The 12,470-nt window shown below is 38.3% G+C and overlaps 1 protein-coding gene across 1 annotated transcript; it reads right to left on the bottom strand.

Moving 5' to 3' along the window:
* Nucleotides 1-201: 201 nt before the first annotated feature.
* LOC108442841 (complement C1q-like protein 4) lies at nucleotides 202-2,415 on the bottom strand. The gene is made up of 3 exons (XM_017723084.1): nucleotides 2,128-2,415; nucleotides 1,788-1,916; nucleotides 202-549 (listed from the first exon to the last, which is right to left on the bottom strand). Exons 1-3 carry the CDS (start codon nucleotides 2,363-2,365, stop codon nucleotides 263-265), a joined length of 654 nt encoding a protein of 217 aa, XP_017578573.1. The 5' UTR covers nucleotides 2,366-2,415; the 3' UTR covers nucleotides 202-262.
* Between the last annotated feature and the right edge of the window lie 10,055 nt (nucleotides 2,416-12,470).

Here is a 12,470-nt window from a genome sequence, read left to right as displayed (position 1 = left end):
GCACCAAAATGTTCCTTTTAACCTCTTAAATTCCCAGCCTTAGTACATCCTAAAGATTATTATTCAGTATCTACAGGGAGTTCAATGCAAACTGGTTGAGCTATTCTTAGGTGATAGAAGTGTGTAAAACCTTGGGTCCACTGGAGGACCCTGGCTATAAAAGAGGTTAACCAGGACATACATTACGTGCACATACAAATAGCAATTTTCCCAGTTTATTGAATACAGAATAATTCATGCTCACTTTGTTTTGATAGCAGTATTATTCTAAATTTGCATAAAGCAAATGGCCCAAAAACGTGGTGTGGCTATTGACATTATTAAAGACAGATGTGTCGCTTCCGAGACGCATATACACCTGGTCTCCCACCTCCAGATTCAGAGAGACAGAATTGGAAGCTGTATAAAAACGATCATCTGACGGGTTAGTATAACAACTTATAATAAGCTTTTCATTTTTATAGAGTAGCAGGAACATAGATGTGGGTGGCGAATTAATTCCAGAGAAACTGAAGTGGTAAAGTCCTTTGATGGGAGCTGTAAATATGCCTGAAACAACCAAAAAACAAGCAGTTAGATAACAGGTAGTTTTTTTCCACTGTGTTTTTACCTCCTATCCACCCAAAAACTGAAAAGATGATGATTCCAAAGACATGTGACTTTATAATCATTAACCAAGGTCAAATGCAAAATAAATGTGAACTCTGCGATTCAAATGAGGTCAAAAGCTAAAAAAAACTCAGCTTCTCTGTGTAATCAGGACTGTGTGGACATTTCCGAGATGGTGGGGGAAGCCATGTCAATGTAAACAACCACAGATCAAGCAATGGGTTTTCTTTGGTTCTTAAAAGCTTTTATTTTCTGGCAGGAATCCAGATTTAAATGTGTGTAATGTCAAATTATGGAGGTCTGCAGGTCAAAGTCTTTTTGTAACACAGCACTACTACTTTGTCAAAAACTTGAACTTCGAGGCTACGCACCAATCAGCCTTGTTTCTACACTCATTGTCCATTTTATCAGCCAACTTACTATATAGGTGCACTTTGTAGTTCTGTGCTGGTACGAGTGGATCACACACAGCAGTGCTGCTGGAGTTTTTAAACACTCACTTGTCCACTCACTGTCCACTCTATTAGACACTCCTACCTTGTCAGTCCACCTTGTAGATGTAAAGTCAGAGACGACAGCTCATCTGCTGCTGCACAGTTTGTGTTGGTCATCCTCTAGTCCTTCATCAGTGGTCATAGGACGCTTTTGGCTGGATAGCTTTGGTTGGTGGACTATTCTCAGTCCAGCAGCGACACTGAGGTGTTTAAAAACTCCAGCAGCGCTGCTGTGTCTGATCCACTTAGACCAGCACAACACACACCAACACACCACCACCACGTCAGAATAATCCACCACCCAAATATTACCTGCTCTGTGAGGGTCCTGACCACTGAAGAACAGGGTAAAAGGGGGCTAACAAAGTATCAGAGAAGCAGATGGACTACAGTCTGTAACTGTAGAAATACAAAGTGCAGCTATACAGTAAGTGGAGCTGATCAAATGGACAATCAGCGTAGAAACAAGGAGGTGGTCATAATGTTATGCCTGATCTGTATGTGCTGCACAGCATGCCTGCTCTCAGAATTCTTCTTAAGACATATGACTATAAATTTTATTGACCCTTACTGGACTGGAATGCACATTTGGTGCTTGGTGCTTGTAACTTTATAATTCTTTGGTTCTATATATATATATATATATATATATTTAAAAAAAAAGAATGGCACAATAGAACATACCTGTACTGGAATTGTAAGCATTCCCAGTGTTGGAAAAGACGTTACTGTAGACTAAGTTGGTGTCCATGCTATAGGGTCCATAGGTTCCATCGCTTCCCAGAGAAGCAGCAAATGCTATTTTATAGCTCTCTATGCAAAACACCCAAGAAACAAACAAGAAAAGCACAAATATATTCTGATGTGCTTCATTTTCCATCAATCAGGTAATGTATGTAAATACTAACCAAACATAAAGCTGTTATGATGTTTCAAAGTGTCTGAAAGTCCTATCAGGAAAGAATGCCATCAGTCTTACATGTGGTTGTAGACTTTATTAGTCCTCCCTTCGCCAGTGTCCTACCTTTTTTCTTCAGCCTTTCCAGCTCCTCTTCGTTGGCCTGAAGCTTGGCTTCCAAAGCCTGCAGCGCTTTCAGTAGGTCTATGCCAATTTGTCCATCTATAGAGCCTAGTGAGGTACCTGTCTCATCTGGTACCTGTCCTACAGATGAGTAGCTGCACCCAAGCAATACCAAAAGCACTAAATAGAACTCCCTCATTGCCAGGCTGCCAACTGTACTAGATATGCTGGTCATGATCATATACCAGAAACTACTATTCACAGATATTGTTTCAGATGGTCTGTCTGGGCTTCGCCGCTGTTAATGTAGGTTAAAAAGGCTTAATTTTTAACCTAGAGTAAACATGTATTTAGGGCACAAAAACATTGATCCCTCATTATTCCATGGTTTTACAGAGTTGGGATGATGCAAATAAGCACTCATGTATTCATTTGACACAAAGGTATATTTGCGTACTTAGAGGTACCAACTAGTTGCACCATTGTGTGTAAAAGTTTAGTGCACAGTTTCTGTTTATTTGTTGATGACAAAAGAGAACGTAAGCTATATTAACTTACTTTCACTTAGAAAATCAACAAAACGTCATTGGACGAGAGCAAACTTTTGTATGCAAAAGGAATAGGAACCTACCAACTCTACTTAACTCTATACAACAGCATAATTCACTAATGTTTGCATCTTGTTGATGCATTTAATAAATCTAATTCTTATTCAACAAGTTTAAAAATAGACCAGTAGAAAACACTTAGATATGCCGTGACAACACTGTCAACACTGTGATCCATTGTTTGTTATTGGAATATGTTGCCATGATTTTGATGAAACACATTGAATAATTTTGCTACTTTTGCATGTTTTAAAGCCTCTATATAAGTTGTGCTTCCACTTTTATTTATAAAGGTTGTATTGCTAAATATCTGTGATGGACTGGCAACCTGTCCAGGGAGTTTCCTACCTTCCTCCAAATGTCCGCTGGGATAGGCCCCAGCACCCCCTGCAGCCCAGAAGGATAAGTGGCTTAGATAGTGCATGTGAGTGTGTGTGGGCGTGTATAGCTTAATACTGTAATATTTTATTTTCTATAGAGCCCTGCAGGTTAAATTTTACATTAAAAAAAATAATGCATGGCCATGATGTAGTAAGAAGTGTGGTTGGTTAGTGTAGTGGGTAACACCTCTGCCTTCTACGCTGTAGACTAGGGTTCAATCCGAACCTTGGCAAACACCCTACACTATACCAATAAGAGTCCTTGGGCAAGACTCCTAACACCGCCTTCGCCTCCCTGTGTAAAATGACCAAACTGTAAGTCGCTCTGGATAAGAGCGTCAGCCAAATGCCGTAAATGTAAGTGGGAACGAGATCCTAATATGTGGCCATGACTTAGTAAGGTTTGGGAAGGAGGTAATTAAGTTGTGGCCATGACTTAATTATGTTGTTCCCATGCTTTACTAAGTTGTGGCCATGCATTGTTATTATTTATATGGTATGCCATCATCAGGGCTCTGTAATTTTCAGAGTGTTATGAAAAGTCATTCTAAATTTAGCCAGAATAAATTAATACCAATAAATATCAAGACTGAAAGGTGCTCTGTTGTTTATAAATAAATAAAATCAGTGATAGTAGACAAAGAGCAAAGAGCATATGAGGTCTAGCAATGAGAATGAGGTAGTGTATTACAGACTGATTATGAATTAATTTTGTAGTGTTAAAAGTGTTAAAAACATGTTAACATATAAACAGATACACATTTTGAAATTCAGACTTTTCATAGAGGACTCTTATGGAAACACAAGGATGAGACCTGAGTACCAAGTGAAAACAGGCATACCAGGTGGGTAAGGGAAACGACAAACACCTGTTCCTCATTAACTTTCCTCTTTCATTTTTGCTTCCTGCACTGGCTAATTGCTGGACTGGCATGGTTGGCCTCTCGCAGTCATCCATGTGCTTTTGTTTTGGTTTCAGTCTTCCATGTGCTTCTGTTTTGGTTTCAGTCTTCCATGTGCTTCTGTTTTGGTTTCAGTCTTCCATGTGCTTCTGTTTTGGTTTCAGTCTTGCATGTGCTTTTGTTTTGGTTTCAGTCTTGCATGTGCTTTTGTTCTGGTTTCAGTCTTCCATGTGCTTTTGTTTATATGTGCATTCTTTGTTTTGATTCTTCCCTGTCCTGCCCCATTGTTTCTTGACCCGGCCCGATTGTAACCACCTGTTTTCCACCTATGTCATGTTAACCGTCATTATCCCTGTTTAGCCTTATGTTTTCTCTAGTCCCTTGCTGGTCTTGTTTGATGTGTAGTTCTGTGTTTCTGTTTATTATGTCTGTACCCTGATCTCTTGGTGTTGGCTCCTTGACCCTGGACTGTTCTGACTCCAAATCTGGATTTGCCCCGAATAAATCTTGCTTATTTCCGCAAATGTGTCCACCTCCTCATCGCTTCCAAACATTACATTGACACTGGGAGACTGTAAAGGCTGTACTCCAAACTGACTGGAAAAAGTAAAGACTCTACTTAAATTTGTCCTTGACTTCCTTTAATTTTAGCTTCTATGTCCCAATTAGAGATGGGACAGTTATGGTTTTAATGATGTGTGGTGGAATGAACACAAACACAATCATAATGAGGATGATGTGTGTCCAGTGTAAAAAAGCTTTGCAAGTTTTGACTGCTGCTTTACACCGGGCTCTTGTTTGTTGTTTATTTTATTCTTTATAGTACACTTGTGTTTATGATCTTTCCTCACAGGTCAATTAGTTTTTCTGAGAGACTTTGCACCTGGGCCAAGCAACTTTTAAATGCAGTTGTGGAGTTTAACTGGGCTTCAAGCCATGAGGCCTTTTACTGCAGTAGCTGAGTGTAATAGAACTGTGAGCTGAAAGACGATTCACCTCAAAAGTGGAATTTGACTGTGCCACAAGCTGAAAGACTTTCCATCACAGTTGTAGACTTTGACTGGGCCACAAGCCATGAGGCTTTTCATTGTAGTAGCAGATTTTACCTAGTTCATTGCAGTAGTCTTCTCTCACTGTGTAGAGCAGAGAGACTTTACACTGCTGTATCAAAGTCATGGATTTTGACTGGATTGCAGACTGTGAGACCTTCCCCAGCAGCTAGCTAGGTGGCCTTTCACCGCAGTAAGTGTAGGAGAACCATAGTAAGAGAATCTGCCTGAACCGCAAACTGGGACACTATTTACCACAGTAGCTGTGTTTGACTGTGACGTGAAACAGGAGGCTTTTCACTGCTGACACAGAATTTGACTGGGTTGTAAAATAGCAATGTTTGACTGGGCTGTGAGCTGTGAAACCTTTTTCTGGAGTTTTACTCAGCCACAATTTGAGAGATTTTACATTGTGTTTAGAAGAGTTTTCTGCCTCAAACAAACTCTACCTTCAGCCCAAAACAATTGGTATAAAGACTCATTGGACCATGCCATCTGTTGCCAGTCTTCTAGGGTCCATTTAGCAACCTCACAAGCCCATGGTACTTACCCGGTGTCATGGTTTTAACAGAGGCACTGTAGTGGATCTTCTTCTCCCATGTCCCACGGAAGCTAAAGAACGCAGCACTGACCTTTGGGATATATGTGTGGGGCCTCCTACATTGAATGTAATTGTGATTTTGGGCCAGAATCACTTTTCTGTTTGCAGGGACAATTCTAGCCAGACGCCACCAGTCACGATCATGTGGGCGGCTACTGCGCTGTCCACTGTGGGTGGTAATGACTTCTATGATGTATTCCCAGTACACACATGATACTGTGGATCAAGGAATATTAAACACCCACACAACTTTGGAAATGATATGTCCAGTTTGCCTGGCACCCACTATCATGCCTCATTCAAATTCTGATTCACGTTGCCCTGCCCTGTACATGCTGGCCAGGGTTCAACCTCAGACACAAGATAAGACCTTAAAACTTATACAAGCCCTCCCGTGAGGTAGTGCAACTTCATATTCAATTTACATATTGCTATCCCATGACTTTTGGCATGCCAGTGTATAGTGTTCAGCAGTTCCAGCAGATTCTTGCTATGCTCTTTGCCTGACTTCCAGAGCCCCCAGGCAAAATTTTGAAAATGCTGTGAGTGTGCCAGTGCTTCTCTTTACTCATGCTCACAGGTGCTGGCCCAGTCCTACTTTATAGTCAACCAGCTGCATGGTGTTTTCACAGCCTCTTTCCCCTGTAAATACAGCTGCTCAGCAGCAAGAGCAGTTTATTCACCTTCATTACTACAATCAAATGGAGTGATTAAACTAACATTCACAAGTGTTTTCTACCTTCTGGAACTGATGAGGTTCCATAGATGTGTTACTGTTTAAATCGATTCAAAATCAGGACAAACAGATATTACATTAAGTTAATGCCCATAAAAACTACAAATGCAAAGATAAGCATCAAATTTTCATAGGAAATGAGACTGTTTAAGTCTTTTCAAAGCTCTTAACTGTAATTAAAGCACAATTACACACATTTCTGTGGATATTTTTTGCAAAACTCTGAGAGTGGAACAAGAATAGTGCCGTCTACAATACAAATATTTGTATTTGTATTTTTATTTTATTTACTATCCAAAATAACTAGTTTGAAGAGTAAATAAAGAATAAAAAAGAGGTTTTACAGTCTCCTCTGGAAGTCTTGGAACAGCTAGGACAGATGCATTGTTTTTTGCTGTACACTGAAGACATTTGAGTATGATATATTTACATCTATATATATTTAAACAACTTAAAAATTGGCACTTTTAGTTTGAACCCACCCATCTTTCAAATATTGGAACATGTAACTGGCAAGTGCCCAGCTGTGCCCTGTTACATTGATTGTTTGAACAATTAATGGCTCTGAAAAGCTCTGAATACTCTTGGTTTGAGGCCTGGGCTTCGTCTGTGAAGACTGCAGTTATTGTTAAAACCAACACGTGGGAGAAAAGTGAACCATGTTGAAGCTGAGAATAAAAGAAAAATCATCCAGAGCCATTGCACAAACACCGGGCATAGCCAATGCAATTTCGTATGTCCTGAAAAAGAAGGAAACCACTGGTGTACCAAAACCCAGACGTAAAATAGATTGACCAAGCAAAACAACAGCAGTTGATGGGAGAAACACTCTGAGAGCTGTGAAGAAAACCTAAAATCAACAGTCAGTGACATCACCAACAACCTCCAAAGGGTTGAAGGAATCACATAAAGAATTGCATCCAGTCTAATCTCTAATCGAGAGTTATATCATGCAGCAAGACAATGATCCAAAACAATCTACCAACACAACAAAGAACTTCATTAGCAGAAAAACTTGAAGGTCTAAGACTGGCCAAGTCCAATTTTAGAAACAAAATAACTGGCTTTGCCATTCCAATACTTATACTTATGCTACTTATAGAGCAAACTGTATAAACACAGTCAGTAAGTAATCATCAATTTAAATTATGGTCTGAATGAGCTTCCACAGCTACTTGGGAAAAAAATCACAGTACATGTATAAAAGGTTGTGCTTATTAAAAGCACTTATTAAGCCATATCAAACCAGTAGCTGGTTATTGACTGTCTATTACTAGTTTATTAAGTATTTCCCAGAACATTATAATTTTATGCATAGTGTTGTTGGTGTTTATTAACGTGCTCTTAATTATGCTCTTATTAAGCCTAATAAATCCAGTATCTGGTGACTTATCACACCAATACCTGCTCATAAACTGGCTGCTTATTCTAATGTTATTAGGTAGTAACCAAGTTGAATTAAGCTTTTTCTAGAGCACATTTACATGTGTAATATATATCATAATTTCATGCATACTCCTTAAGAGCTGGGTCTATAATGTAGTTATTACCCTTGAGTCCTCAGCAATACATCACCAATTAGGTCTGAATGAAGATAAATGGTGCCCTACTCTAAAGTGAAGTTATCTAGTTAGCATGTACTAGAAAGGCAATAACTTCTTATGCATAGCCTTCTTTGAATCTGTGCTTGATAACATCACTTCAAGTTAATATTTAACTTGTTATATTGAATCTCATCAGATTGTCTTAGCACAGTATTAGTATGGTGTCTTCAGATTTAAGTAATAGAGCATGAGAGGGAGTGTGTTATAGTAAAATAACATCATGGCTATGACATGAACCGAAGGCCATGGTGTTATAGTAATAACACACGACCTCGAGTGCCTTCTATTGCTTTTATGCAACAGTTAAATAAATAAAGTAGGAAATGAATAAACTGGGCTGTGAATGCGGTGCTTAATATGTTTTAATGTTAGCAACACCTTCCGCCAAATTATAGTTCCTTAACAAGCAGCTTGAGAGTAACGAGCTCCGCCCACTCGCTGCACAGCCGGAAGTTCGTTCTCCAGCTCCTTACACTAAACTCTGAAACTGTCATCACCACTGAGCAGCTTTTTTGTTTTTTATTGCTGTAGTTTTGTGGCTCAGTCAGATTTGATCAGACAGGTTTGGCGAATGGTACTGGGTTCATTTCTGGCTGATTCCAGGTTGTTTAGCTGTTCTTCTGTCACAGCCACTGACTGAAAAGCTGCTAAGAGGGGATGACCGTTTGGGTCATCTCATCTTCGGAGTCTGACCAAATCAACTGTTGATCTTAAAAGTACCTGTTGTATAATTACAACAAAACTAACTGTTGTATAATTATACATATTGTACAAAATATTATGATGTATGATATACAACTAGAGGTACTCGAATGCTCTGAATGGCTTAATTTATTATCATAACTATCATCATTGTTTAATTTACAATTGTTTAATGTACAATTGTGTAATTTACATTACAAGAACATTATAATGACCCCCTATACACCAAAGGTGTAATGGGAGTAAACAGCACAATAACGAGTTGAACAAAATATTGCATCAACCTTAAAATACAGTAGAAAGTGTTTCAAAAGGAGTGTGGCAAGCCTTTGTCTTCTTGGAATGCCTCCATGTGAGGTCTGAACCAGTATTCCTTTGAAATGGAACCAGTTTTCAAGATGAAAAGCCCTTGTTTTGTTTTTTTTGAGAAACTGGGTTTCTGCACACTCTATGGTGCAGTATGTACAAGTTCAAAGATTTTAAAGTGAAAATTCAGTTTAATCTTCTCACAAACATAGTCAATCAGCCAAGTTACATTAGATGTCTAAAGTTTGCTTCTTACAGTGAGCACTGGGAGCCATATTACAGAAACCAGAGAATTTGTAGAGAGGAGAATTTCACGCTGTAATGTCTTCTGAGTTTCGCAAACACTAGAGGGCGCTCCTGAGCGAGTCCAAAATTAATGCTTTATGATGGAGTATTTGAGCGAAATCATACTTTGTAAATGCTTCAACATTTTTAGTGTAAAAGAATATGTTCATTTCCTGAACAAAAAACAGCATAAAACATTTAACAGTGCTGTTATATTTTTAAGAGCATTTAAACTCGAGTTATAGGAGTTTAAAATGGCCATGTATGTTTATGACACCAGTGAGCACAAATAGCCAATGAGCCGTTCTGCTTGCCAGCCAATCAGCACTCAGTAGCATTAATGCTAACATCCTACTGCCAAAACCCCATTTGCTGTAGAAAAAAGGACACATACAGATAAGTTGTCTTTGATTTTTTTTGTGAAATACATCCTTCTACTTTCAAAAATTAAAGGAAAGTTCTGGACAAGTGAGTGATTAGAAACCATTTAAACTTTTTGTTTTTAGCTGTTTAGCTCCATATCAAACCCATTCATTGCGGTCTTGCTCGTGGATGCCCTCTGGGATTTTGCAGTCATGTTTTTGATATAATGGGGGAAATAGGAAGAAGCCAGGCTTCCCTTAACCAGCTCTGCAGAATCTTCCTATCTTTAGTTGTAAGTTAAGATCTGATAAGGTCAAGATAAGACTGTTCACAAATTTGTATTACAGCAATAAATCCTATCTGAATTTAGGACTCACATCTTACAGCATCTTAACTGAATTTAGGAAATCCTGAACTATTTTATCAAGGGTAATAATCAGTTGTTTCGTCTGTTACTAATCAACCAACGATACACTTTTTCCATTTCATTTGCTTGCTTGTTTGTTAAATGTTGGTATTGGCATTGATATATTGACTAAAATATTTATTGTTATTGGCAGATATGAGTTTTTGGCCATTATAAGTTGTAATGTCTATAAAATATGTATTTGTATTAATTATCCTGTGTACATTAACATTAATATTAACATACAAAGGCAATACGTTGGGATGGAGGAGATGGTGTCTGTGGTGTCTAGCATTTTTGAATAGGAAGAGCTGGGGGAAAAAAAAACTCAAAGATAGAATATATAGATAGAAAAATGATAGAAACAGTTAAAACAGACATTAGGACACCACTGGAACTATCCTAAAGTTAGGACAATTCCAGTTTCCTAAAGTTTCCGAAATTTTGTCGAGCTTCTGTGTTTCTCAATCATAGGCTCAGGGCTAGGAGGAGGGAGGGAGAGTAACAAGAGGATGGAGAAGCACTATAAAGGGGTGCAGAGACCAGTACAATGCAGATAAAGCGTGAGCAGTTTTATTATAGACAAGCAAGCCAAACACTCCAAAAGGGCTATGAATGAGCAAAAAACAACAATTTGTTATAGCAAAGTTGTCCTGGCAGACTGGGCAAGGAAAGAAATAAACAAAATAAACTGTAAGACCTAAACAGCTCTTGCTGCCACCCTATGGTAAGCTAAAAAAAAACAAACAACAACAACAACAAAAAAACAAACCTACAGGGAGTTCTACCTGTCTCTAATCTAGTGTGCTAGTGGAAAAGTTTTTTGCCCAGGAGAAAGACCTGTTTAAGAGAAAGAGCCAGTACATCCAGTCAAACATTAGTAGACCAACAGCAAAGAATCACTTCATAAGTAACAGGAAGAGACAGATGCACCTCTAATAAAGGCTAACAAGGCCGTCAAGAAATCTGAAGCCAGCAAGAGCTAAAGCTAGGAATAGCTACAGCTACCTAATTAGGAAGGGCTAAAGCTAAGTACGGCTAAAGCTAGCTAGTTAGCTAGGGCTAAAGCTGGCAAGGGCTAAAGCTAGCTAGCTAGCAAGGGCTAAAGCTAGGGAGGACTCAAGCTAGCTAATAAGGGCTAAAGCTAGCTAGCTAGCAAGGGCTAAAGCTAGGAAGGGCTAAAGCTAGCTAGCAAAGGCTAAAGCTAGGAAGGGCTAAAGCAAGCAAGGCCAAGCACACAAACGCTAGCAATCAAACAAATGAGCCAAAAGCTGAGACATGTGTCACAGGAAGCCCAGACCTGATGACAAACTCTACTTTTAAAGGTCAAGCTCCACCTCTTTAGGGTCAACTGTGCAAGCTGATTGGGTGTTGATGTCCATGACTGTGATTGAAACCAAAAAGACAGCCAAAAGAAAAGAACATGAGAAGAGCAACCAAGAGGGGAGAGAAAAAACAGGCACTAACATTCTGTAATATTGTGTTCTAATCTGGAGTTTAAATAAGATCATGATATTAAGAACTGTTGTTCTGTAATAGCTACTGTCCTAAATTCAGTACTAACTGAGGTTAGAATGACTAAACGAACAAGATTTCAGAGCTGGGATGTTCCTGTATTGCAGCTGCAGATCTACATTTGGGGTTGTACATTATTACGTTGAGAATGACACTCAATGACAATAACAACACTGCAGAGAGCTAGCATGTGTTATTCCATCATCATGAGGAGGATTAGAACAGAACTTATATTAAAATTAAAACTCGTTCTACAATTATTACCATCAGACTGTAAAACTACACACATTTCAGATTCATACTGGATTAAAATCACTTCACAATTACTCTATTATCTTATACAATGACACAGCAAATTACTGTGAGGTTGATATTATGGCATATGACAGCAATCAAAAGGAGGTGAAAGTTGAAAATACATTTCTGTTTTTTATCTATCTATCTATCTATCTATCTATCTATCTATCTATCTATCTATCTATCTATCTATCTATCTATCTATCTATCTATCTATCTGTCTGTCTGTCTGTCTGTCTGTCTGTTTTTTCAAATGTTAGTACACTGATGTATGATCAGCAAAGTTGTAATATCTGTAAAATATGCTTTTTTATTAATTACCACTACACATTGAATGCAAATGACGGTGATATATCCATTTATATATTCTTATGTATGTATATATATATATATATATATATATATATATATATATATATATATATATATATATATATATATATATAATGTAGCAATAATATAGACTTGGGCAAAGTGAATTACTGGCTATTGAGCTGCATTGTTTTTACAGTTATGTACAATGTGTTAAGTTAATGTGAGTGTACAGCAGAAAACAACTACATCACAGCTATCTTGTGGTCTGGGTCACTGT

The sequence above is a fragment of the Pygocentrus nattereri genome, chromosome 2 (assembly GCF_015220715.1).
Source record: "Pygocentrus nattereri isolate fPygNat1 chromosome 2, fPygNat1.pri, whole genome shotgun sequence".
Classification (NCBI taxonomy): Eukaryota; Metazoa; Chordata; class Actinopteri; order Characiformes; family Serrasalmidae; genus Pygocentrus; species Pygocentrus nattereri.
The sequence above is the reverse complement of the archived record's forward strand: the minus strand, read 5'-3'. Positions and strand labels throughout refer to the sequence as shown.